The sequence below is a fragment of the Leptonychotes weddellii genome, chromosome 5 (genome assembly GCF_054177405.1).
Source record: "Leptonychotes weddellii isolate Sample4059 chromosome 5, ASM5417740v2, whole genome shotgun sequence".
Lineage (NCBI taxonomy): Eukaryota > Metazoa > Chordata > Mammalia > Carnivora > Phocidae > Leptonychotes > Leptonychotes weddellii.
In genome coordinates, this window is record NC_138373.1 from 72,822,746 (window position 1) to 72,849,746 (window position 27,001).

The following is a 27,001-nucleotide window of genomic DNA, read 5'->3' on the forward strand; positions in this document are numbered from 1 at the left end:
GGGGAGGGTGACGTGATACTGCCCCTCCTCGCCTCCCTCAGGTCTCTGTTGACGTCTCCCTTTCCCACCTCCGGGCTTCTAGCTTCTCCATTCTCCCAATGTCCCTCTTATTTCCCACCCCCTCTACGGTTTTCCAGCTTCCGCCCCAGCCCCCGCAGTTCCCTTGCTCCCCCAAATTGCAGTCTAGGGAAAAAGCCCTAACACAGTCTCCCGCCCCTGCTCCCCAGTCCCATTGGCTCCCTCCCCCCCCCCCGCTGCACCTGCCCCCCCCCAGCCACCCGATTGGCCAGCGGCCCCATCAGTCCTCGCCTGGTCGTGCTGACGTCATCCTGCAGTAGCGGGGATGGGGTGGGAATGAGCGAGAGAGTGAGGACGCCCGGCTCGAGAGCGAACGAGAAGCCACTGCAAGTCCCCCACCTCAGCCACCCAGGTTGGGGTCTGACTAGGTCTGCTCTATGGACTAGTGTGGGCGGCAGGCTCTTTCCTCTCCCTGCCCCGCGGCCCACTATCTTCCCTCCCCTCCTTGGAGAGACCCTGCATCCCTCCCCCAAGGTGGAATCAGCCGGCTGGAGGCTCCTGGGGGAGAGCAATCGCCCGGCCCTGCCGAGCCCTGCCCACACCACACCATGACCCTTCTGCTGTTGCCCCTCTTGCTGGCCTCCCTGCTCCCCTCCAGCTCCTGTAACAAAGGTGAGTGAGGTGGGGGGAGGGGGGCACTGAAAGAGGGGTATCCGGCAGAGCCATGTGGGGGTAGGAGTGAGCAGGGGCTGTTGAAGCTCTCTGGCCAATGACAGGTGTGGGTTCTTCCCATCCGTTTTCTGAGAGCTGCCCCCTTCTCTCCCTCACATCCCCTTCCCCACATCATCCTCTTTGGGCTGTTTCTACCCAGTGCTTCTCTGGCTCCCATATGGTCCTCATTTCCATCCTGGGGTCTCTGTCTCCCCATCCTCCAGTTTTGCCTGCGGGAGAAATCTCAGGTCTCAGAAGGACTTGCCCCTGAAGGGTGACAGACATCTCTGGATGGTTCTCTGTGTTCACTGGGGTGTGCCCGCACTCAGGGTGTGTGGCAGATCCATCTGGTTCATCTCCATCCCATCCTGGGGAGAAACAGTTCCTTGCAGCTCAGCAATTCGGAGCACGTATGTTTTGGCGTGTTCCTCTGCATCCATATCCTGCATACAGCTGGGCTGAGGGTTACCAGAGCTGCCCTCTCTGGCAGACAGCAGAGAAATTCAGCTGGGTGAGGCCAGCACAGGGACCAGGGTGGAGGGGGCAGGGAGAGAGGGGTTGGGGGAAGAGGGCTCAGGTAGGTGGAGAAAGGCAGGTAAGGGGAGAAGTGGGTGTGTGTGGGGGGGGTGCTAAATGAGTGGTGAGAGGGAAAGCTGAGAAGGACAAGGGAGATGAGGCGTGGGAGGGGGATGAGAAGGAGGGTAAAGAGGGTAAAGGTGGAGGCAGGGAGCGGGGGGCGGGGGGAAAGAAAGAAGATTGAAAGGGGAATCAAGAAGAACAGGTGAGGAGAGGGGGAAGGGAAAGTCAAGGAAGGAAGGGCAGGGAGCCAGGAGTGAGTGAAGGAAGTGAACACATGGAGAGTCTGTGGCCAAGAGGAGAGGAACAGAGAGACCTGGGGGCAAGCTGTGGAGAAGGTGCCCAACATTGGCCTTGCTGCTCTGCAGCCCCTTCATCTTCAGGCTGTGATTCCTCACCTCAGTCTCCGACCTCAGCCCAGCTTCTTAGCCTCCTGCCACTTCCTGTGCTTGCTTTCTGAGCACCATCTTGTGGCTTTCTCCTCTGCCATTAGAGAAGGGGGTTTTGGTGGTCATCTGCAAGAAAGGAGCAGGCATTCGGGTACCAGAAGGCTTTTAGTGGTGTGGTTGGAGGAAAGATAGGAAATCAGGATTTTTTATTCACCGTCACATACTGGGCATGTTTCCTTTTGGTGACTCAGTTTCCCTTTGATGATATGTCTTCCTCCACCCATGTTCCACTGACAGGCCGTCATGAATGTGCTTTGGGAGCTTGGTGGTTGGCATGGTGGGATTAGATAGAGCAAGCAGTGGCAGTTGGGGTGGGGGGTGGTTTAGAGGGGAAGGGAAAACACTGTGCCTTCCCCATAGCCCCTCCCCAGGCTAATCGGAGGTCGGTCCTGGGAAGGAGACACAATTGAGTGAGCTGAGTGTGGCAGGAGATGGGGAAATCTAGAGGCTGAGTGAGTCCCGCATCCCTCCTGGTTGGCTGGTGGTTGAAGGGAAGAGGGGTGGGGTAGGCAGGAAGTAGGACTAAGTCATGAGTCTGTATAAAAAGTGGGGTTCAGGGAGTGTGGGGTTTGGTGGTCTTATGGGGGACACAGAGATGTGCTGGCTATGAGTGTGCTCTCTTGGGTGTAGGGATGAGAAGCAGGGAGGGGATTTGTCCTGTTTCTAGGCCAGTTCAATAATCCCTTAGGATGTCGGCTGTGCTGGGTCCAGTCATTTGGCATTGATTCCTCTACTCCATCCCTGCCCCTCTCTGTCCCCCTCCTTCTGTCCTATATTTTCCCTTCTCTTAGGATGAATGGACTTAGGTTGGGGTTTGGCTGGGAGAAGTGCAGAGTGGAGGGATCAGGACTGAAATGGGGTGATGGTGGCGGTGGAGAGGGTAAACACTCAGGATCTCAGGAAACATCTAGATCTTCTTTTTCTAATCTCAACTCTGCCCTTAATCTATGCCTTCCCTTTCCCAGGGCCTTCTGATGGCCCACCACTGCTCCCTGAATCTCCAGTCTCCACTCTCTAGCACTTGAAATCCCTAAAGAAAATTCTTCACCTCTGACCACATTTCCCAGGGGAGCTAGTGGTCCCCCTCCTCCCCCAGGGTAGGCTGTTGCCACGGAAACTACCAATCCTGCCCGTAGGAGAAGGGTGTGACCTCTCGCAGACCCTCTGACTCTTTTAATGCTGATTTCTTGTCCTCAGCCCTTCCTCCTGCAGGTGTTTCTGCAACGGGTGGAAAGGGTGATAATGCTGGAGTGTGTGTCTGGGTTGTGTGGGAGTGGAGAGTCAGCTCACAGGTGCTTCCTCTCCTCTCCCTGGGTGGGGTCAGCCAACAAGCACAAGCCATGGATCGAGGCAGAATACCAAGGCATCGTCATGGAGAATGACAACACGGTCCTGCTGAACCCACCACTCTTTGCCTTGGACAAGGATGCCCCCTTGCGCTATGCAGGTGATTGGGGTTGGGGGATGGCAAGGTGAGTAGGACAGAGAAAAGTGGTTGGGAAGGCAGAGGGCAAGGGAGGAGAGGGGAGGAAGTCCCCGGAGGGAGAGCAGTGGAAGTGGGGAAGAGGTCTTGGCAAAGTGGTAGAAGTAGGCTTAAGGATGGTGGCTGAGTACAGGGAGCCAGAGAGAAGGACGTGGGCAGGCAGGGGTTAACCACATCAAGATTTTGTCAGATCTCAGACCCAGTAGCTCTGAGAGGTTGCAGCTCCGGGAAGCTGGTGTTGGAGCTGTACGTCTGATTATTAACAAATTAACATTTTCACATATGCAAGAGAAGGGCTGGGGTTTGGAAGGAGAGGTGAAGCCGAACCTGAGGCAGGGAGGTTGAGGCTGGGAAGAAGATGCTGAAAGTGGCAAAAGAGAAGGAGCCTCATCCCTCCCTCCCCCCTGGACCAGGTGAGATCTGTGGCTTCCGGCTCCATGGGTCTGGGGTGCCCTTTGAGGCTGTGATTCTGGACAAAGCAACTGGAGAAGGGCTGATCCGGGCCAAGGAGCCAGTAGACTGTGAAGCCCAGAAGGAGCACACCTTCACCATCCAGGCCTACGACTGCGGCGAGGGCCCCGACGGGGCCAACACCAAGAAGTCCCACAAGTGAGGAAGCCCTTGTCTCCTGCTCCCTGCTGCTAGGTCCTCCTCCCTCTTCCTAAGCCCCTCACTGTCCTCTGTCCTTGCTGTCATTGTTACCTACCCCCTCCCCTCTCTATTCATTGGGGTCAGGGACAGGGGCCATGTCCTCCAGGAGCCTTCACTCAAGGTGATAGAAACATGTAGTAGAACTTATGGGATCCAGTCCTGGTTCTGCATCTTATGACCTTGGGTGACTTCCTTAGCCTTTCTTGATCTGCTTTTCTTCTCTGTAAAATGGGGAACATGATGATCCCTATTTCTCTAGGTTGCTGTAAAGGGTAAAGGAGATGGTTTATGTAAAAAGCGTGCACCACAGTGCCTGATACATGGGAAAGGCTCAGTACATGGGAGTTATGATGATGAGGAGCGTAATGAGAAGGACGATGAGCACCTCAGCACACATCCGGATTCCTTCCACCTGCCCCACCAGTCTGCAGTGTGCACATACTCACACACATGGTATACTCATGCCCAGTGCTAGGTGAGGGTGGGCAGGAGAGGGCTCCAGCATGAATGAAGCCGGGGCCTGAGAATCTTATGACTGTGTCCAGCTAACTTCTCATCTGAGAATGGGAGAAAGATTGGCAGTCAGGGTTCCTGGGCTGCTAAGAGGCTGTGGTGATACACCGCTCCTTGTGATTCGGTTTTCCATTTGGAGATAGGACCCTGCCTCTGGGACCTGGGTGCCTAGATCTTGGTGAGGGGCAGGGCTCAGTACGAAGGGCAGAGCCCCAGGGCTGCTTGCCTCATGGGGCCTGAGTATGGGGGGCGGGCACACCTGACATGCACATTGCACACGGATGCACAAAAGGCAGCCCTCCTCTTGCGCTCATATCAGATGACTTACGGCTTTTATATAAATACCACTTCCCTTCTCCTGGTGGGTCTTAAAGATTTTATTTTTATTTTTATTTTTTTTAAGGACTTATTTATTTGAGAGAGAGAGTGGGAGAGCGCGCATGAGCTCGCGGCTGGGAGGGGCAGAGGGAGAGGGAGAGAGAAACTCAAGCAGACTCTGTGCTGAGTGGGGAGCCCAATGTGGGGCTCGATCTCAGGCCCCTGAGATCAGGACCTGAGCCAAAACCAAGAGTCGGCCACTCAACTGACTGCGCCATTCAGGCGCCCCATAAGGATTTTTATTTTTTGGTAATTTCTACACCCAATGGGGGCTTGAACTCACAACCTTGAGACCAAGAGTTGGGTACTCCACTGACTGAGCCAACCAGGCACCCCATCTCTTGGTTGGTTTTAATTTGGCTTTTACTCTGTGTCTTCCTTGATTATCCCATTGGATTTGATTATTGTGGAAGAACAGCCGGCTGGATATAAAATTCTGTTTTACCCCGTGTCCTGGCACCCAACCTATAGCATTTTGTACAGGAGCCTCCAAGTCAGCTGCTGGTGTCCCCTGGGGTTGTTCCTTACCCCTTCTATCAGTCACCCCTTCCCTTGTGGGGCCTGCTGTCCTGGGGGCGGGGATGAGCATGTCCATGGCCTTAGGCTTAGGACACACGGGCTCCTGTCTGCTCTGACTCCCTGTCTGTGTTCCTCCTTGTGCCTCTCTTTGTGTTTCGAGGCTGGCTGACTCTTCCTTGTCCCCCCTCCTGCTCTGGTGCATGCAGGGCGACTGTGCATGTGCGGGTCAACGATGTAAATGAGTTTGCCCCCGTGTTTGTGGAGCGGCTGTACCGTGCTGCGGTGACTGAGGGGAAGCTGTACGACCGCATCCTGAGGGTGGAAGCCATCGATGGTGACTGCTCCCCCCAGTACAGCCAGATCTGCTACTATGAGATCCTCACACCCAACACCCCCTTCCTCATCGACAATGACGGTGTGTCCCTCCCCCGCCCGCCCCAGCTGCCCAGCCCTGTACACCCACATCCATCAGAACACCCCGGGGCTGAGCTCTCCACTTGTGCCCCTCAGATCCTCATTCCATAACCTCCTTCCCAATGTAGAGCCTTTTCCCCCAGACACCTCCTTCCCAGCTTCCTGCTGCCTAATTCACCTGTTGCCCAATAGACTCATGAGTCTTCACCTTGCCCCCTAGGCTTTCTCTAGTGCTCCTTACCCTCTTTGTCTCCCCCCACACCCATCCCAGGAAACATTGAGAACACGGAGAAGCTGCAGTACAGTGGTGAGAGGCTCTACAAGTTCACGGTGACGGCTTATGACTGTGGGAAGAAACGGGCAGCAGATGATGCCGAGGTGGAGATCCAGGTGAAGCCTACCTGTAAACCCAGCTGGCAAGGTGAGGAGCTCCACTCTGTGACTCATCTTGTGAATCATCTTTCCCCTTGGTCTCCCTTCTTGTCCCTTCTGACTATCGTACAGGGGAGAGATATTTGGGGGCAGGCTTGCAGCTGTCTACCCTGGCTGTCTACCCAAGAATGTCAGGGGACATGACAAGAGCAGAATGGTTAAGAGGGGCTGCCTTCCTCTCTTCTCTCTCCACTACCCTCTCCCTTTCCCCTATGCAGGCTGGAACAAAAGGATTGAATATGCACCAGGTGCAGGGAGCTTGGCTTTGTTCCCTGGTATCCGCCTGGAGACCTGTGATGAACCTCTCTGGAATATTCAGGCCACCATAGAGCTACAGACCAGCCATGTGGCCAAGGGCTGTGACCGTGACAACTACTCAGAGCGGGCCCTGCGGAAACTCTGTGGTGGGTGTGCCCTCCCCTTTCCAGACTACTCCCTGACCTTCCTCTGCCTCTTCCCTAAGACTCTGCCTTACACCTTCCCTTGCCCACCCACAGGGGTATATATCTACAGAGGTTATAGCATGTGGTTAACTCTGTGGCCCCCAAAGCAAATCAATATGTCGTTTGCAAAGACCCATGATCCTAGCACAAGACCATCACCAGGTACGTTGTGGAACAATGGTAGGGAGAGAGGAAGAGCTGGAGCATGAGTTAATTGGAGAGCCATTCCTAGAAGAGAGGTCCACCCTCTGGTGTCTTTGAAAGGCCACAAGAGGCCATGAGACTAGCTGTGGGAAATCTCTTTCCTTCAGTCACTCTTGGCCTGGCTGCTTCCTGTTTCCCCATCTGCTGCCTCTCAGCTCTGACACTTGTGCCTTCTGGGGCTTCTGTAGGTGCTGCCACTGGGGAGGTAGATCTGTTGCCCATGCCCGGCCCCAATGCCAACTGGACAGCGGGACTCTCGGTGCACTACAGCCAGGACAGCAGCCTCATCTACTGGTTCAATGGCACCCAAGCTGTGCAGGTGCCCCTGGGTGGCACAGCTGGGCTGGGCTCTGGACCCCAGGACAGCCTCAGTGACCATTTTACTCTGTCCTTTTGGATGAAGCATGGTGTCACACCCAACAAGGGCAAGAAGGAAGAGGAAACCATCGTGTGTAACACTGTCCAGAATGGTGAGCCTTCCCCAGGGCACTCGTCTGAGAGTGAGGAAACTGGCTTCTTATCCTGCCTCTGTCACTGCCCAGTTTGTGGCTGTGGACAGGTCACTTCCTCTCTCTTCATTTGTAATATGGCAGTGTTAGGTTTGATGCTTCCTGAAACTGTGTGACTTACTGCCTGCATAACAGGTTGAGACCCTACTGCTCTCAGAGTGCAATGGGACCACTCGCTGCCCTTCTCACCTGCAATCACCCAATGCCCCTGCATCCCACCATGTGGTAGGCTGCCCCCCAGTCTACTCCCATTAAGCCTGTCCACTGGAATGGAAAAGCCTGGATAGTGGTGTACCCCATTCTTTCTCTCCCACCACCCTCCTATCCTCCTCTTTGAAGGGCTAGTTGGCTCCATTTCCAAGCCCCCCCTTCCCTGGACTGCAGTGGCACAGTCCCTCTTGGTTCAGTCTTGTCCAGACCTTTCATTTCTGCCACTTCTCCAAGCTCACTTTTCTGGACCTGAAAAGGGTTGTCATCCATGGAGTTTTCATCAACCAAAGGACCAGTAGAAATCTGGGTGGGAGCAGGCTGGCCAGTGTTGCACCTTGGCCAATCAGAATGCTCGAGAAACCCTAGTGATCACTTGGACTGGACTCTGTGTGTGTCAGAGGGAAAGAAAGGGAGGAGACTCTAGGGAATATGGGGTGGGGGGAGAGCACCTGAGAGAGTAATGAGAATCCCACGTCCTCTCTCTCTGGTGCTTTGAACCTGTTCTTGCCTCAGGCCCTGTGTTTGACCCTTGTCTCCATCCTCTCCCCCTCAGAGGACGGCTTCTCTCACTACTCACTGACCGTCCATGGCTGTAGAATTGCCTTTCTCTACTGGCCTCTGCTGGAGAGTGCCCGCCCAGTCAAGTTCCTCTGGAAGCTGGAGCAGGTGAGGCCAGTGCCAGGCTCCTGGGAGAGCTGGGTGGGTATAACTTACTTCCAGGAAAGGAGGGTCCTGGGGCAGGGGTTGGCATTTTCTGGGTTACTCTGTGCCCCCTTCATGCTCCACTTTTAGTTCCTGACCATTCCGCTCCCAGGTTCTCTTGTTCTCCTTTTCCAAGGCTTGTGTCCTGCAGAAAGCACTCTGGGATTAAAAGGAAATTGGGAACACATTACTACTAACATCATACCCAACCAAACATCTTTTCTCCCTTGTTTTATTTCATCCCTTTATTACCTAGAACTTTAACAGTACATATCTCTGACTCCCAAGCAGTTAGCATGTTGTAAGCCAGAAAGTAAGTGATTCTGAGGTATGCAGATTGGGTTTGAGTCTGGCCAGGGCAACTCACTAGCCATGAAATCTTCCTTGGTATGTCTAAATCTCAGTTTCTTGGCCTATTAAATGGGAATAATAGGAATTGTATACCCCAGGGGTGTTGCAGGATTAAATGATGTGATAGACCTTATAAGTCAGAAGAAGTGTTAATTCTCAGTACTAGTCTCTGATTATGAAGGATAGACAAAAAAAATTGTAAAATCCTTTCTTGAGCTGACAGTTGCAGCCTGTGCTTTATTCATTCTCTAAGCTGACCACGAGGTCCAGTGGGGACTAATTTGAGTTCCCATCTCCTTTTATTTTTCTTGTAAGCCCCAGTGGAGTGTCGAGTAAGCAAATAGCTGAAAAAAGGCAGGAAGTGGAAGAAAGAGAAAAGGAAAGGAAGGGTCTAGAAAATCCACAAATTGGATAATTGAGGGCTATCTACAAAAGCTTTTGCTTTCTGTGGCACTCTTTAAAAGAGACAGTCTGCCATTTGCTGCTTCTTGATCTTTCCCCCCTTGTTGCGAATATTAGTAACATGACTCTGCTTTTCTTTTCCCTTATTTATTCAACAAATATTTGTTAAATACCAGGCAAGGCTCTGCCATTCTGCTTGGTTCTGAGGATACAATGAAGTATAAGATGGAACAAAATCTTTGCCTTCTTTGAGCTTACATTTTAGTTGGAGAGGTAGATTTTTAAAAACTAAGAAGTCATATACAAATGGTAAATTGTAGTAAATTCTCTGAAAGAACAAGCAGGGGACTGAAGTAGAGAATGGGGGAAGGCAAAGAGAGAGGAATTCACCTTAGATCAGATGTTCAGGGAAGGCCTAATTGAGGTGAAATTTAAGTTTTGTTCTAAAGGATGAGAAATGGGTGAGAAGAAAGTGTTTTAGGCAGAGGGAAGAACTGATGCAAAGGCCCTGAGGCAAGAAAGCGCTCAGCATGTTCCAAGCATGGGAAGAAGGCCAGTGGGGTTAGAATACAGTGAACAAGGGGGAAAGACTGGACATGAGGTTGGAGAAATGGGCAGTGATCAGGTTGTACAGTGGACTTTGTCCGCTGGGGTTTGTTTAGATATTTCTTATGAGAGGCAGGAAGCCTTTTGAAGGGTTCAAATCAGGGAGCTGATCTGATCAGATTTACATTTTAAGACGATACCCTTGGCAACTATGGGAGGAATGTATTGAAGGGACATAAAAGTGGAAGGACCCAGATAAGGCTGTTGCCACAGTAAAGGTTGAGGTCTTGACTGATGCATGGCAATGTAGAGAACTGCACAGAAACCCACAGCTTTTAGCTCTGTTTGGACCTAGGATCAACAGCACTGCTGATGGATTGGATGTGGAAGGCGAGGGAAAGAGAAGGATCAAAGGTATCCTGTAGGTCATCCATTTGAGCAACTGGATGGACAGTGGAGCATTTATGCTGCCCCAGGGAGAAGTGAGGGGATTGGGAAGGGGTATGGACTTCCATCTTACACATATTAAATTTGAGAGACCTGTGAGACATCCAGGTGGAAAGCCCAGCATTCATAGGAGAGCTCTGCACTGGAGATGTAGATTCTGGAGTTACTGGCATAAATATCTGAACCCATGGGAACAGATGAAGTAACTCCTAGGAAGAGCATGTAGAGAGAAAAGGGAAAAGGGTCTAGGTTGAATCTTGAGAGGCATTCCAGCACTTAGAAGCTGATAAGGCAGAGAACTCTCTACCCCCTGATTCCTGTGACTATCCCCCACCTCCATCTTGACTGACCCTAGGAGAAACCTCCAAGGGGAGCCTCTTTGTTTTACTGTTTGGTTACAAACTTCTCTAGACCTTCCAGTGCATACATACATACATACATACATACATACATACATTTTTGGGGAAGAATTTATTCATAAAATAGTGTGGTCCTCCTCTTAGGAATATTTATAGTTTTAGAGATTTGCCTGAAAAATGGAATTTTAGGTACTTACTTGGTGCCTGATAGATTTTGGGCAGGGATGTTATTTCTTGAGCTGGGTAGGCAGCAATTCACTAGTAAGCCCTGCTGATAGAGCTGGGAATATGAGGGACTGTACCCTGTCTCCCAGGAGAAGGGGCAGTACCTTGTGTTAGTTCCCTGAAGATAAAGTAACTGAGGGTTCTTGCCCTTATGCTGCCCACCACCCCCAGGTCTGTGATGATGAGTGGCACCACTATGCTTTGAACCTGGAGTTCCCCACAGTCACACTTTATGCCGATGGCATCTCGTTTGACCCTGCCCTCATCCATGACAATGGTCTCATCCACCCACCCCGAAGGGAACCTGCTCTCATGATTGGGGCCTGCTGGACTGGTAAGTCCCCTGAGCTTCTCAGTGAAGACACTGAAGGTTGGAACCTCTAGTGGCTTAGGATTATTGGTGAAGGAGAAAGGGCAGCTTGACTTCATGCATCACCCTGCAGTTGGGCGGGATGACTCAGAGAGATCTCCAGTGGAGGAGACCACAAAACCCCCAGAACCCCCTCCCCGCCATTTGCAACCTATTCAACCAGTCATCACCTCAGGCAGCACCGGAATCTCTCTTTGTATAACTCTGGCCAGTGCCCACATTGTTCCACCAAAGGGATGATTTCCACAGTACATTCCCTTGCTGGAGGTCAGTAATATTTTAGAGAGTCATCAGTTTTCCTTAAGCTACTTCTTTCATTTTTTTTCCTTCTGGGAGCATGTGTGCACTTGTGTGCCTGTGTGTGTGTGTGTGTGTGTGTGTGTCTTACCCATTGAGGGCTATCTACAAAAGCTTTTGTTTTCTGTTGCACTCTTTAAAAGAGACAGTCTGCCATTTGCTGCTGCTTGATCTTTCCCCCCTTGTTGCGAATATTAGTAACATGACTCTGCTTTTCTTTTCCCTTATTTATTCAACAAATATTTGTTAAATACCAGGTAAGGCTCTGCCATTCTGCTTAGTTCTGAGGATACAATGGAGTATAAGATGGAACAAAATCTTTGCCTTCTTTGAGCTTACATTTTAGTCGGAGAGGTAGATTTTTAAAAACTAAGCAGTCATATACAAATGGTAAATTGTAGTAAATTCTCTGAAAGAACAAGCAGGGGACTGAAGTAGAGAATGGGGGAAGGCAAAGAGTGTTTGTGTTTTCTCAGCAACATAATTGGGGGTTGGTCTCTAGCAGAGGCCAGAGAGATTGAGATGTGACATCGGTGAACAGGTTGCCAGTCCTACCCAGGTTGGGACAGAGCAGGGAAGACCTCTTCTTCCTTGCTGCCAATCTGTCCCCACAACCCTAAACTCATTGCCACTTTTTTTTTTCCTCCAGAGGAAAAGAACAAAGAGAAGGAAAAGGGAGGAGACAACAGTACAGACACCACACAAGGTACTCTGTGCATAAGAACTGGAGACCAGAGAGCTCTCACCTTAGCTTTCTGTGCTGTGCTCCTGATTCCATCCCAACCCCAAATCCCAGCCAGCCTCATAGTTACTGCTGCCCATGCCACCAGGGGCAGAGCCTCCATGAACTACTGCAAGGCAGGGCTCCCTTGGAGAGGTAAGGCCAGATGGAGCTTGGTGGCATCCTGGGTGTCCCTTCCTGCCCACAGAAGGAAGTGGAGGAGTTCTCTTGCTGGCTTTCCACGTAGTGGATCAGATTGTGGGAGGCAGGCGGCGGTCCCACACAGGGAGATCTGGGCATCTGCGAAGCTCCGCACGTCCCCCTGGGTCCCCTTGCATGACCTGTGACCACGCCCTCTCGCCTTCTTTTCCTCCACTGGCTCCTCTTTCCTCCCTTTGGTCCCACTCCTGTCCTTCCTCCCTCTCCTGGGAGCTTTTCTCATTTCTGTTGCTTTTGGTTTTCACCCTTCTCCTCTCCTTGGATTTATTCCCTCTTTGGTCTTCCTTTCTGCTTTCTCCAGTCTCCCCCAGCCTCATTTCCTGGTCTCTTCTTTCTTTTTCATTTCCACATTTCTCCTTCTCATGCTCTTTCTCCAGCCTTCTGCCCCTCCTCTGTGCCCCTTTTCCTGCTCCAGCCGCCTCTCCCTTCACCCACTCTCACCTCCCATTCGCCCCTGTGTTCCTGCCCTAGGAGACCCCTTGCCGATCCACCACTACTTCCACGGCTACCTGGCTGGTTTCAGCGTGCGCTCAGGCCGCCTGGAGAGCCGCGAGGTCATCGAGTGCCTCTATGCATGCCGGGAGGGGCTGGACTATAGGGATTTCGAGAGCCTGGGCAAAGGCATGAAGGTATAGCCCCTTCCTCTAGCCCTGTCCTTCCGGGCATGCCCCCTGCCCCAGAACCCTGCCCACCTCTCCTCCTCTGCTCCCTTCCTCTCCTGCCTCCCGGTCCTGCTCTCAGCTGTCTGTGTCTGGGGCCCAGGTCCACGTGAACCCCTCGCAGTCCCTGCTCACCCTGGAGGGGGATGATGTGGAGACCTTCAACCATGCCCTGCAGCATGTGGCTTACATGAACACTCTGCGCTTTGCCACGCCTGGCGTCAGGCCCCTGCGCCTCACCACTGCAGTCAAGTGAGTGTTGGGTGGGGTGGTCAAATCACAGAGCAGAGCCAGACGGTGTCAGAACTCCTTGGCTTTAGAGGTCACCCAGGGCTAGGCACACCTCCCTCACTGTATGGATGGGGAGATTGGGCCCCCAGAGACAAACTGACCTACCTGCTCAGTTGACATAGCAATGTTTGTAGAAGAGCCTGGACTAGACTCAAGGGTTAAACAACGGATTCATTACTCTTTCTGCCAACCACCCTTCCAGGACTTTGGGGTTTTAATTTTCTCTGTGCCTCTATGCTGATATGTAAAGTGGGACGGACAGGGTACTGGATTGGGAGCTGGGAGATCTGACATTAATTCTGACTCAATACTAATTGCCTAGATGACCTTGAGCAAATAGCTCTAGTTGTTTCACCTGTTTTAGTCTTGATTCATCAAGTTCTTACAAAGTCAAATAAGATGATCTAAATCTGGGGGTTGGCAACCAATGGCCCTGGGGCCAAATCTGGCCTGCTGCCTGTTTTTGTAAATAAAGTTTTATTAGAACACAGCCATTCCCATTCATTTGCATATTACTTCACACTATGATGGCAGAGCTGAGTAGTTGGGACACAGTCTGTACGGCCCAAAAAGCCAAAAATATTTACTGTCTGACCCTTCACAGAAAGTTTGCTAACCTTTGAATTCTAAGCAAATAATTTTAATTCTTTAAAAGAAAAAATGTACATTATTTCAAGGTTTAAGTATATTAGGTGTTTAAAAATACAGATTAATTGAGAGGTAACGAAATCATAATAGTTATGGACAAAGAGTGTATTACCGACTAGCTTTTCACATTGAGCAAATGCTGTAAAGCAGGGATAACAATAGAATCTAACTCACAGAATTGTTATGAGAGCTAAATGATACAATCCAGATCAAAAGCTTAGCAGAATGCCTGTTGCACCAATGTTGGCTCTTACAGGCAGGCATTTTCACCCCTAGTGTTTGTGGGGCAGTTTTTAGGAGATACTGCCATCTAGTGGGTGGATTACACAATGTAGGAGTCAGGATTCCTGAACAAGCATACCCCTGCTCTGCCTCAGTTTCTCCATAAGCGATATGAAGATAAACATCTTTGGCTTGTCCCTCTCCTGGGAATGGTGGGTTTAGAGACGGGGGAGGAGAGAGCTCTGAGCCCTACAGAGTGACTGGGCATGATTATCAGATCTCACAATTAGAGCTCTGGAAGGCCAGGCAGCCGATTTTGGGAATCATGCTTCTAGCCTGTGGTGTGGTCACAGTATAGAGCTGAAGGCCACAGGTAGCTGGGGTCACGTGGGCACAGACCAGAGCTGAGCATGCCCCCCGCCTCCATGTTCTAGCTGGAACTCTAGTTGTTGAAGGGCAGTCATGCAGTTATATAGGGTTTAACTCACCAGAGACCAAGCAATTGCCTCATGCCCTTCACGTGACTCAGGAGCCATGTCAGAAGGGACAGCACTGTCTTTTGGCTTAGGATGGAACTCTGCAAGGAGGAGTTGACATCCTCTGTGTTGATGGATTCATCTGAATTCCTCCTACCTCTTTCAGGCCCGGGGGAGAGGCTTATCCAAGGGCTGGCAACCTGACTTTGGTCTTTTAGTAGGGGGCAGGGTCTTGTTGTTTTCCGTATGAGGTCAAGAAAGAGAGCTCTCATTTTTCCATTTATGGGGCTACCATGGGGTTAGTGCTAACCTAATACATCCTTGAGGTCATTGGAGAAAATAGAGAGCTGTGTGTGTGTGTGTGTGTGCGCGCGCGCATGTGCAACTGTGAAAGAGAGAGAGGCAGGTACCTAACAGTACCTCCCGATCTCTGATACATAGCCTTGCCCTAGTCCATGTGGCTTCCCAAGGTTCCCAAGTTCAGTTCTTGGAGGTCTGTCCATTTAGAGCCAGATTTATGCAAGTATTTTGTCAATGCAGATTTTCCCTAAGGTTTTTTCCCTCTCTTTTTTTTGGAAAGCCCACCTAGTTTGTGGCATTAACCTCTGAATAAATGGCTACCACATCTTTTTGTCTAACTTTGTCCTTTTCCCTTAGCCCTTGACTCTACCTATACCTTGCTGTAACCTCTATCTAGAAGTTCTGCCAGCACCTCAAACAGATGAGCTGAAGATGAAATGATGACCTTTGATACCCAAACTAGCCCCTCCCCCTGAAGTCTATTTTTGTGATGGTGTCTCTGCCCTTGCAATCACTCAAGCTTGAGACCTCTGAGTCATCTCAGATTTCTCCCTGTCTGTTCTCCATGCCCCATCAGTTGCCAGGTCACCCTGATCCTGCCTGTGCTGGGTGTCGGGGAATCTGTCTCCTTTTTTCCCATTTCTGCTGTTAGGACTCCAGCCCTGGCTCTGATTATCTCTCTCACCTGGCCTATTGCCATAACCTCCTAATGAGTTGACCCATCTCTAGTATTCTAACTTCAGTTCACCCTTCACCAGAGGCTATGTTAGTAGTGGTCATAAATCAGAATTTTCATCCTCATATTTCCCTGATGTAGAAGATATCAATGGCCTCCTCTTGGCTAGTGCTCAAAAACTGCACTCAAAGCCCTCAACCATCTGACCCCAGCTTTCCTGCCTCATGTTCTCTATTCCCCTTGGTACACTCCTCACCATCCAGTCAAGGCTCTACCTTCTGCCTGGTGAAGTCCTACCCTCCCTCAAAGGCAGCTAAGTGACTGCTTCTTTTGACTATTTCTGTCCTCCCTTGCCAAATGCCCCAGTCCCATCCTAGCCAGAAATAACCTCTCCCTCTCTAAACTCTCAGGGGTTTTGGTTCGTTCCGCTTACATGATGGTGACTACGTTTGCCATTGTTTTGAGGTTGTGTGTCATATCTAAGCTCTTGACCAGATCATCAGTGCCTTCGGGTCAGGGCCGGCCCCCTGTTGCCCCTTGGGTCTCCTTTGGACTGCTCACTGCAGTGGGGATGTCTGTTGGAGCCTGTGTTTTCAGGGTCAGCTGACGTTGGTTTCCAAGAGGCTTTGACCTGGGCCCCTTGGAATGACCGTGCAGATTCTTAAGCCCCACAGGTTGTGGACATTGGTAACGTCAGGGGCTCTGAGTTCATCGTATCTGCTGAGGTTACCCCTTCCCCTTTCTGCTCCCATGGTCAAGCCGGGCACACTCAGTAATACGCCCTCAGTTAGCACAAGCATATGGACCATAGGCCCTGCTTCTGAGTTACCAACTCCCTTGTGAAGGCTGCTTGTTCAAGGGGTACTTCTTTATAAATAAATTTGACTGGTGCAAACCCAGGCCCCAAATAGTGGCCGTGGTTCAGTGGAAAGAGTGTGACCTTGGAATAAGAAGAGTAGGTTTAAGCCTTGACTTCGGACACATAGTTCTTGTGTGACCAAGATGCTTGATCATCTTTGGTTTCTTATCCTGAGTCCACAGTGCTGAAATAAGGTTGAATGAAATAATATGCACAAATGCTTCAGAAACTAGCAAGTGTGATGAGAAGGTGAGGTGCCATTCTTATTGATTGGCAAAGCATGGGGCTGGAGGTGACTCTGGGAACATCTTCCTGAGCAGCTGTGCTGTGGGTTGATTGGCCTGGCTGAGTGCTTTAGGGAGTCTCTCCTGGTGCCAGGGTCAGTGAGGCTTCATGGGACCATGGAAGCAGGTCTAAGATTGTCACATTAGCTTACCTACCAAAGTAGGTTTCTCTGATATTGAAGGGAATGAATGGAAGACACACCAAGGAGGAGGACATCCTTGGATAGGCTCCCCCACCATATCCCTGCCCTCCACTTTTGCTGTTGAGTATTTTTGGACATGTATCTTCTAGATATTTTACTGAGCATGTTTTAATTTAAATCCCCTGAGTAAAGAACTGTGTATGTGTAAACATTTTTGTAGGTTCAGTTTGTAGAATGAAGTTTGATAGATGTTCCATAATCTTGGATTAGGGCATTGATGATGTTCTCTTCCCTGCAGGTCAGGATCGCCTGATCTGTCCCTGACCCTTTCCCGAAGTGGCATCCTCCCAGGAAAGGCTATCTCCCCTCCAGCTTTGCTACGAAGGGGTAGTGGTGCTGCGGCAGAGAAACTATCCCTCTCTCTTCCCCTCCCTCTCCCTGACATGGGGTGCTTTGTTGTAGAGATGGAGGCCCGGAGGGGTGAAACAGAGTATGGATCATAGGGGAGGAGATGTTAGGGTCACAAGTTGCCTCCCTCCCCTCTTGTCGTATAGGTGCTTCAGCGAAGAATCCTGTGTCTCCATCCCCGAAGTGGAGGGCTACGTGGTGGTTCTTCAGCCTGATGCCCCCCAGATCCTGCTAAGTGGCACTGCTCATTTTGCCCGCCCAGCTGTGGATTTTGAGGGACCTGAGGGGATCCCTTTGTTCCCGGATCTTCAAATCACTTGCTCCATTTCTCACCAGGTGGAAGTCAAAAAGGATGAGAGTTGGCAGGGCACAGGTAAGGATGACTCCAGGGAGTGATGTCATCCTGAGAAACGGCCCATGTCTGGAACCAGAGGGAGGGAGAAAATCTGGGGCTAGAAATGCGAGTGACTTCATCCTGCATTTGCTTGCCTAGAACCATTTACATGAGGACATAGAGCCAGGAGGAGGCCTGTGGATGTGAGGAAAGTATGGGGTAATGGCGTTTTTGAAAATGATGATGCTGACTGCTCTCAGGGGCTGAGCCTGGAAGGGGAGGACGAATGGCCACGAGGTGGGTCCTTTGGCTGTGACCCGTATGCTGACTCTCTCCCATCCAGTCACAGACACACGCATGTCAGATGAGATCGTGCATAACCTGGATGGCTGTGAGATTTCCCTGGTGGGGGATGACCTAGACCCCGAGCGGGAAAGCCTGCTCCTGGACATGGCATCCTTGCAGCAGCGAGGGCTGGAGCTCACCAACACGTCCGCCTACCTCACCATTGCCGGTCAGTGGGGACTGAGAGCCTGTCTTCTTTCTCTGTGTGCGCCCCTCCCCACGATCAAGTCTCTGGGAATTCCAGAGGGTCCTCCTTCCAGGCCTAGGGACGTGACCAAGTGCCATCTTGCACCTTGCCAGCCTGGGGAAGCTCCTCTGGCTTCCAGATTGCCCCCAGAAGGGCTGTGCTGGCATTTGGGCTCCCAAGTGGTTCTTTCTCCCTGCTTCTCTCTACACCCTGGCTCCCCTCTATTCCTGGTTTCACTCCCCCTGTGGCTCAGTCTTCCCTGATGAGCTTTCAGTCCTCCAGCTGTTTGGTCCTAGCTATCTTCTCTATGTCTTCCACCTCTCCGATCTCTTGTACACATCAGAGCTTTAACTCATGTGCCCATATCTTAATGAATAGTGGTAATGACTTGGTAGCTTCGAAGGAAGCCTGCTGTTCTCTGAAGGACCCTCCATAAGGGAGGAGAAGATCATCATAACTGGTTCCCTCCTATTTCCATTCCCTTCCAGAGCCTCACCGAGGACTTCTGTATTTTCCACTCTCTCTGTTTCCCTCCTGCTTGCCTCCTCCCTTTGTCTTGCAGGGTGTCCTTATTGCCTTCTCTTCAGCCACAGAGTTTTTAGAGAAGAGCAGAGCAGGAAATGGATCCCAGTCACTCTATCCCAGTCAGTCAAAGCCAGGCTGGGGGTGGAGGGGTACATCTCTCAGGAGAACTCAGGTCATCCCCCTGCTGAGGAGGTGGGACTGGTCCATGCTGGGGCTGTGTGTGCCATCAGCTGGTCTGAGAGAGAGGGTCCTGCCCTGAGCTGCTTCCTCCTCCCGCAGGGGTGGAGAGCATCACTGTGTACGAAGAGATCCTGAGGCAGGCTCATTATCGGCTAAGACACGGAGCTGCCCTCTATGCCAGGAAATTCCGGCTGTCCTGCTCAGAAATGAATGGTCGTTACTCCAGCAATGAATTCATCGTGGAGGTATTCAGAGAGTCTCCTTCCCTCCCCAGCTCCCCCACAGGAGCAGACTGAGACCCCATAGTTGGTGGGAGTGGGCATCAAAGCACGGAGGAGCCACCTGGTGGTGGCAGAGGAGATGCTGTGGGGCAGGGTTAGCAGATGGGCTCTAACGAAGTGGAGTGGGACCTGCAGAGAAGCGGGTGCCCACTGAGCTCTCCCTCCCCAGGTCAGTGTCCTGCATAGCATGAACCGGGTGGCCCACCCCAGCCACATGCTCAGCTCCCAGCAGTTCCTGCACCGTGGTCACCAGCCCCCTCCTGAGATGGCCGGACACAGCCTGGCCAGCTCCCACCGAAACTCTAGTACGTAAGACCGTGCGGGGCCAGGCAGGGCGGGGCGGTGGCGGGGAGCAGGCTGGGCACAGGCCTCTTCTCCTCCATCATTGAGAGGGGAGGAGGCTAGTGGAGCTATGGTTCTGTTCCCTGTGCTACCTGACTTAAGTGACCACTCTGTGCCAATCCCTGTAACCCCCTGGACCATTAACTTTCCCTCAGGGAGAATATGAGCCTGTGTCATTCATTGCCAGGGACGCTCATGCCCGGCATCATAAAGTTGGTATGGGGTTTAGGTGCCTTTGTTGTTCCTGCTGCCCGCCCCCAGCAATATCAAATTAGCCCTGGACCTAGGGGTCCTCTGTAGTGAAGCCATCAAGTATTTATGAAGCACCTACTGTGTACTAGTACTGTCCTAAAGTGCTATTAGGAACATAAAAGAATTATATGATAAATACAGTTTCTATCCTCAAGGAGAAAGTTGGGGCTATTACATGTATTATTATGTGCTATCTATAAAGTCGTAAGTCTTTCTAGAACAAAGTGTGCAACTAGGCAAAGTACTAAATCTAGATGGACAGCTGCCCTTCTGAGCAATCTTATTCCCTGGCCGCGGTCCTTTACCAGTGATGCAAAGTTTAATTCCCAATTTAAGAGTTGCTTAATTGTAGACAAACTAGAAACTACAAGTATAAAGAAGAAAAATCAGCCATTACGGAGAAGAAGCCATTGTTAATGTTCCAGTTTTTTTCTGTGCCTATTTTTTTTTTTTTTTTACAAAGTTGGGATCAAACTATTTTATAACCTGGTATTTACACCTAATATTATAAAATGATTTTCTTCCACATTATTAAAAGCTGCAACATGATTCTGACAATGCTGAAAATGATTTTTGGAATCCCTTTTAGAATTGCTTTCGAAGTCAATTTATGTGATGCATTTATTTTTATTACTTTTTAGATACACCTTGCTGTTGACCCATTTCAGTATTACCCAGTTTCATCAGCCACTTTTGTCAGACTTGGCTCTGGATATCATTTGAAGCTTTTAAACATACAACCTACTCTCAGAGGGCCCAGATTTGTCACTTTGGAAGAAAGTCAAAAGGTGTATCACGGGCTCTGAAGGCAATTCCCTAAGGAATTCTGAAAATGCTTCCTTGGAAGAAGTCCATGGCCACCAAACATGACATTGAAAGTTACAGAGCTCATATCAATACATTTAATAGTGAACACATAGATGTGTACCAGGCACCATGCTCGTGGGCTTTTACACATACTAACTCATTTAGTCCTTAAAAACAACAAACGAAATAGGTACTAGAATTATGCCCTTTAAAAAAGGCAAGGGAATGGAAGCCCAGAGAGGTTAAGCACTTTATACAAGATCACACAGCTAGAAAGTGATAAGGGCCAGGATTCAGATCTAGGCAGCAGGATTCCAGAGCCTGTGCACTAACCATTGACTTCCATACCTTCTCCAGTTATGTTTGATGCTTGCTTTTTCTTTTCTTTTCTATTCGTTTCTTTTCTTTTTTCTTTTCCTTTCTTCCCTTCCCTTTTCTTTCTTCTTTTTTTCTTTCTTTCTTTCTTCTTTTTTCTTCCTTCCTTCCTTCCTTCCTTCCTTCCTTCCTTCCTTCCTTCCTCTTTCCTTCAATCCTTCCTTCCTTCCTTCCTTCTTCTTTTTTTCTTTCTTTCTCTCATTACTTTATAGTTGCATATAATTTGGGGGAGCTCCTGAGGGTTTCCTAGGGCTTTTTTGACTGAGGCGAGCTCCCTGGTACCCCCAGGGATTCCATCTGGTTTCCTCTCCTTAAGTGGTGGCCACCACTAGAGTCTCCTGTGTTCCCTTTCCCTGGGACTGGCTCCCTTCTTCCTTGCTCTCTCCGAAAACACCTGCAGGGGCCTCTCTAAGTGTTTTTACTCACTATAACAAAACAGCTGGAGGTAGGGGTGGAGGGAGTAGGGAAGTAGGGTGAAGAGGGAGCATAATGCATAACCAAGTTGCAAGTGTTCATAGAAACTTCACACAATCTTTAGAGACCTGTGAGCAAGCTAAACCCATTTTTGTTAAAAAGACCCTTGGGGCCAGCTGCCCCACCCCCACCCCCTTATGATTCCCTAGCTCTTTGTCCAGTTCTTTCCTTGGGAATCATCCTACTCAACCTCATCTGGGTTGGATACTGGGTCCTGCTACTCAGGTTAGGCTCAAAGTAGATCTGGACTGGCATTGCTCCTGGGCCTGGTGAGATTCTCAATCTTTGTTTTCTGTGGGGAGGGAATCCCTGTTGTAACTATCCCAGAGCTTTGTGCCCTGAGCAGCCAGTTGCCCCACAGTGGCTGGCCTGGTAGGCCATGTTTCTCACCCCTCATCCCCTGAAGCTGCCTGGGGGTGCTCCAGGGTGTGTGAGGGTTGCCCTTGCTTCACCTCCTCAGAGTGAAACCCAGCCTCCCCATCCACTGTTCTGAGCTGATGTCTAGGCCAGCCAAACTTGCCTCTGAGATTTCAATTGAGAGAGGCAGCTTGCATTTGCTTTTCCCCTTATTTTGGCTTGAGTAGGAGGCGGAGTCATAGCTCACCTAAAACCATTGGTGATGGATGTCTCCTGAGCGTACCAGGAGATCCACTTCATAAAACCCGTTCCATATGCCATCTCTGACTCTTCACAGTGTTCCTTCCCCTCACCTCCTGACTGTCCAGGAACCCTCCCAACTGCAAGTGTGGTGTTACGGAGTCATGGCTTTGCAATTTCAAATTGCTCCAGCCAGGGGGAAACCGAAGGAGGCATAGTCCCCTCCAGTGGGATGGGGGTTCATTTCTCTGAAACTCCTAAGAGTGCCAGAAAAGAGAGATCGTGTGAATTGGGACAGTCAGAGAAGGTTTTGGGGCGCAGGTAGAGTTTGAGCTTGGACCTTGAAGGATAGAAGGGATTTTGGCTGGGCAGGAGAGAGAATGAGAATTTGAGAATGGAGGGTGGGCAGCTGGTTTGGGGTGTTTGGCGTTAGGGAGTATGAGGTTGTCTCAGAAGGGCGAGGCAAGACGATGAAGACCATATTTATCTAGTCATCCCGAATTCTGATACACGTCGGATTGGCTGGGGAGCTGTAAAAACGCTTGGTGCCTAGGTTACTTTACGCCCCATACTAGTTAAATCAGAATGGAGGTGGAAGCCAGGCATCGGTGGTTTTTAAAGATCCCCAAGTGATTCCAATGTGCAGCAAAGTTTGGGAACTGTTTCCCTACTTTGTTTCTTACAAGTTTCTGAAGCTTTGCAGGAAGACCTACAATGAAATAGGGTAAGCATAGGGGCGCCTGGATGGCTCAGTCGGTTAAGTGTCCGACTCTTGATCTCAGCTCAGGTCTTGATCTCAGGGTCGTGAGTTCAAACCCCATGTTGGGCTCCATGCTGGACGTGGAGCCTACATTAAAAAAAAAAAAAAAAAAAAGGAAAATGAACTAAGGAGTGGGAAGGAAAGGACAATTCTTTTTTTTTTTTAAAGATTTTATTTATTTATTTGAGAGAGAGAATGAGATAGAGAGAGCATGAGAGGGGGGAGGGTCAGAGAGAGAGGCAGACTCCCTGCTGAGCAGGGAGCCCGACATGGGACTCAATCCCGGGACTCCAGGATCATGACCTGAGCCGAAGGCAGTCGCTTAACCAACTGAGCCACCCAGGCGCCCAGGAAAGGACAATTCTGAAAGAAGAATAAGGTGCAGGTGGGGAATAAAGTCCATTCATAAAATACATACTCTGAGATATTTGTGGTTGCTAGAGTGGGCCAGAATTTGGACTCTGAGCTTAAGCAAAAGGAAACCTGAGCACTTATGAAAGTCATATGATAAGAGCCAATCAGTATTTCAAGAGAAGTCCTGGGACTGAGAGCAGAAAGAAGTTTCTCCCAAAGCTCTTCAGAAAGGGGGCACCAAGCAGGACTGTGGACAGGGCTGTCAACAGTGTCCTCACAACCAACTGAAACCAGAAGTTTTGCAAGGCCATTTGATAAAACACCCCTTCATGCTGGCCGTGCAGGTCATTCAAGGCCAGAATTAACTGCTTGAATCTAATGCAGCAAGAAAGGTTGAATGCACTTTTTATAAACTCTTGATTTTTGTCTGTTGCTAATTTAAAAATCCTGCCATCTCACTGGCTTCCAGGCTCATTTTAAATTAATTAACTCTGCTTGTTTGCCTGCAGATACAGGGTCTGCATTTTGTCTTTCCTGGAGCCATTTCTTATTCCTGGCAACCAACTTGTCATTTCCTTCATCAGGCTTGGGGCTCAGAAGAACAAATGCATTTGATTAAGGCACAAACGAGAAACTTTGGCTTGTCATCGTTATGTGCCTAGAGCAAGTTTACCTGCTATGGCCTGCTTTCCGAGTTGGGGGAGGGTCTCTACTCCTTCTGGAGCCTGGGCTTAGCCACAGGGGCCATCTCTGGCAGGATTACTGTTCCTGGATCTTACCCACTGACATGGAGACCTGGGAGGGACTATTTCCTGCAGATGGTCAGAAAAAGCACCTCTGTCCCCTACTTCCCTTCTTCTCCATCCCGAGGCAGTGGAGAAATGCTGAACTAGCCATCTCTGCCCTAGGGCTGGTACCCAGGGAGCCTGCCTGACCTGTTCAGCAGGATCAGCTCTCACTGGCAAGTGGCCCCAAGCGAGCTATGGGTCGGGTCAGGATGGGGACCAACTTGGCAGGGAGCCATCAGGGTGGCCTCAGGGAGCTGTGAGGTTAGCGTGCCTGTTCCGGCAGGGCGGTCTGCACACTCCTGGTTGGCCCTGGAGCTTGTGACAGTCTGCAGGAGCTGGTGGCTGGGGAGGAGGGGTGCGCAACAGGCTGTGTGTGCGGTGCCCATGCTCTGTGCTGCTTTATGTTCTGCTTTCTCAACACGTTAGTCTTAAAGTCTGTGGGTAAATTTGGGACTGGGCTGTGTGTGTGTATGGGATGCATACATGTAATCCCCCCCTTAGCCACGGGACTGTCCAGATTCTGGGCCTCACGGAGCCCTCTGTGCACACAAACGGTGAGCAGGGGTGTGCACCCATGTGGGGTGCAGTGACCCAGCTGCCTATGCGGGCCCTCAGCCTGGGGACACGTGTGTGGGATCGTCACCTCCACGTGCTGTCCGTGGGGCTGTGAGCTCTCCTGCTTTGCCTCCTCCTCCCCCCGCTCCGGGTGCTGTGTGTATGTGTGCGGGGGGTGGGGGCTGGGGCTGTGCTCACGGCTGCTTGCTCTGTGGCCCTCACAGCCCGCGCGTCTGTGCTGTTCGTGTCTTCCTCCAGGGGGTTGCCGGGTGCGCGCAGCTGGTAGGGAGCTGGGGGACGCTGCACGTGCGGCTCTGCTCTGCCCTGCTGGGGACGCTCAGATGCATACCTTTGCTCCTGCTGTGCGCGCAGGCTGCCACGGGGCTGGTGCGGGCGGGGGTGCAGGCCGGCAGAGTCCTGGCTCGGGTGCGGGGTGTGGCGGCTGTCGCCCGGCTGTGTGCCCACATGCTCTTCCCGGGCATGTGCTTGTGCGTCCGCATCTGCTTTGCCGCCCTCAGCTCTAAGGTCCGCGTGCGAGTGCTTGCGCCTTTCTCCGTCTCACTGCCCTTCAGGCTCCAGGCTCCACGCTCCCCGGAGCCTAGGCGTCAAAGTGAGGCTGCCGGGCCAGAGGCGTGACAGGGCCAAGGGGGAGGTGGGTATACCTCAGGGGGAGATTTGGGAGGAGCAGGACCCCCAGATGCCCAGGAGCCCTGAGCCCACAGGGAGAAGGGAAGTGTCACAGAGCAGGAATGAGCTCAGTCCAGGTGGGTGAGTGAAGGGGCTGCTCCTTGCCCCTGGGACCTGTCCCCCAGCCTTGGGTGCTAGCATCTCCTTCTGGCTGCCAGGCCAGGCTTGGGGCCTGCTTCTCCTCTTACGATGCAGGAGGACAGTCTGTCCTCTTGCACCATTGAGCTTGTGCGGCTGCCTCTCTCCTTACCCCACTGGGCACCAGGCACCTCTTTCTTAGGCTGAGGGGCCCCTGGGGAAGGCACAGGCAGAATAACCTGGGTAGGCTCCAATCCTTGCCCTCTGTCTGCTGAGAATCGGGCTGCTCATGATAGCATTGGGCCGGGAGCTCTCCTCCCCTGGCCCTTGCCCCCCTTTGGACACCTCCTTCCCTCTCTCTCTGTCCCTTTGGCCTTAGCAGCTCTTCTACCCCCTTTCCTCCCTATCTCCTGCTCTTCTCAATAGGGCGCTAGTCCTCCTCCAGCTTGCATGGGTATTCTTCCCTTCTGGGCCATCAGGAATCCTGTCTTCTCTTACTCCAGGACTCCCTCTTCCCCCGGGTACGCCCCCAGCCCCCACTCCCTGCTGTGCCAAGTCCCTGCAGGTGTGCCTGGCCAGTCTCCTCACACTGCACGCTCTCCCTGCAGTGGTCCCTAGTGCGGCGACTCTCATCATTGTGGTGTGTGTGGGTTTCCTGGTGCTCATGGTCATCTTGGGCCTCGTGCGCATCCACTCCCTTCACCGCCGTGTCTCAGGGGCCAGCGGGCCTCCAGAGGCCTCCAGTGACCCCAAGGACCCTGACCTCTTCTGGGATGACTCAGCGCTCACCATTATTGTGAACCCCATGGAGGTGAGTGGCACTGGGAAGTGGGGAAGTCCACAGTCAAGATTCAGCTGGAGCATCTGCATGGCCAGGCCCTGGGCAAAAAGCTTCAGGCTGAGCTCCGTGAGTGGGAAGGAGGAAGGTCTAGAGGGTGTGGGGTAAGGGGCCCGAGGGAGCGTGGTCCCCACAGGAGAGGCTCTGGGGTGTGTGCAGACCACTGAGGTGTGTGCAGACCCCTGAGCCCCGTGCTCTCTGCCCTCTGCCTTATCCAGTCCTACCAGAATCGGCAGGCCTGTGTGGCGGGGGCTGCTGGTGGCCCGCAGGAGGACGAGGACAGCAGTGACTCAGAGGCTGCGGACTCCCCTAGCAGCAACGAGAGACGCATCATTGAGACCCCTCCACACCGCTACTAAGGCTACACCCCTCCCCGAACAGAGAATTCTGCCCTGGTGAGACAGAGACACCCCCAGAAAAGAGACAATGACATTCTGAGAGAAGAGACCAAGAGGGAGAGAGCTCTTCAGAATGAGTCATCCTTTAATCCCCAAATCCCAGTGGTCCTCACTGGGATCTGCCTCCCCCTGCGCCCCCAGCCCACCTCCCTACTGTGCCTCTGGGCTCCTGTTCCCCAGAAGACTCTGGCTGCCTTCTCTGCCCCCAAGGCAGCGGCCCCTTAGCTTGCCCAGGTCTCTGTCTCTCCCCTACCAGCCATGTGCTGCATGGGGGGTGGGGGCGTCACTAGCGGCCAGGGGTGGGATCGAAGGGAACCCTTCCCTACTCTCCTGTCCATGGAGGCCTTCCTTCCCTGGGGCTCCCTCAGCTGGGCCTTCACGGCTTCTCTTCTGTTCCCTCCTCTCTCTCTCTTTCCATTTCACTCCGGGGACCCCTGCTTCTTTACCTTGCCCACTCTCCTTCCTTTTCTCTCCTCTTTCCCCTCTTCTCCTTGCCGTAGGTCCTACAGCCCCTGCCCCATCCTGCGTGACCTGGCTGTGGCTAGGTTGTGGGGATGGCAGGAGGAGTGGCGGGGGGGGGGGACCCAGGTATTATATATAATGTATATTTTTTCATGTCACTGTGAGCGCAGCCCCTGTGTTCTGTGTGCAGCTCACAGCCTCGTGTGTGTGTGTGTGTGTGTGGCATCGTCATGTCCTGGGGTGAGGGTAGGGGGATGGGTGTGGTGA

The 27,001-nt window shown here is 51.7% G+C and overlaps 1 protein-coding gene across 1 annotated transcript; it reads left to right on the forward strand.

Moving 5' to 3' along the window:
- Nucleotides 1-316: 316 nt before the first annotated feature.
- CLSTN3 (calsyntenin 3) lies at nt 317-27,001 on the forward strand. The gene is made up of 18 exons (XM_081821140.1): nt 317-690; nt 3,079-3,201; nt 3,651-3,846; nt 5,505-5,713; nt 5,984-6,133; nt 6,363-6,548; nt 6,980-7,261; nt 8,064-8,176; nt 10,714-10,876; nt 11,859-11,915; nt 12,621-12,778; nt 12,912-13,060; nt 17,262-17,488; nt 17,793-17,963; nt 18,786-18,931; nt 19,137-19,272; nt 25,645-25,847; nt 26,093-27,001. Exons 1-18 carry the CDS (start codon nt 627-629, stop codon nt 26,231-26,233), a joined length of 2,874 nt encoding a protein of 957 aa, XP_081677266.1. The 5' UTR covers nt 317-626; the 3' UTR covers nt 26,234-27,001.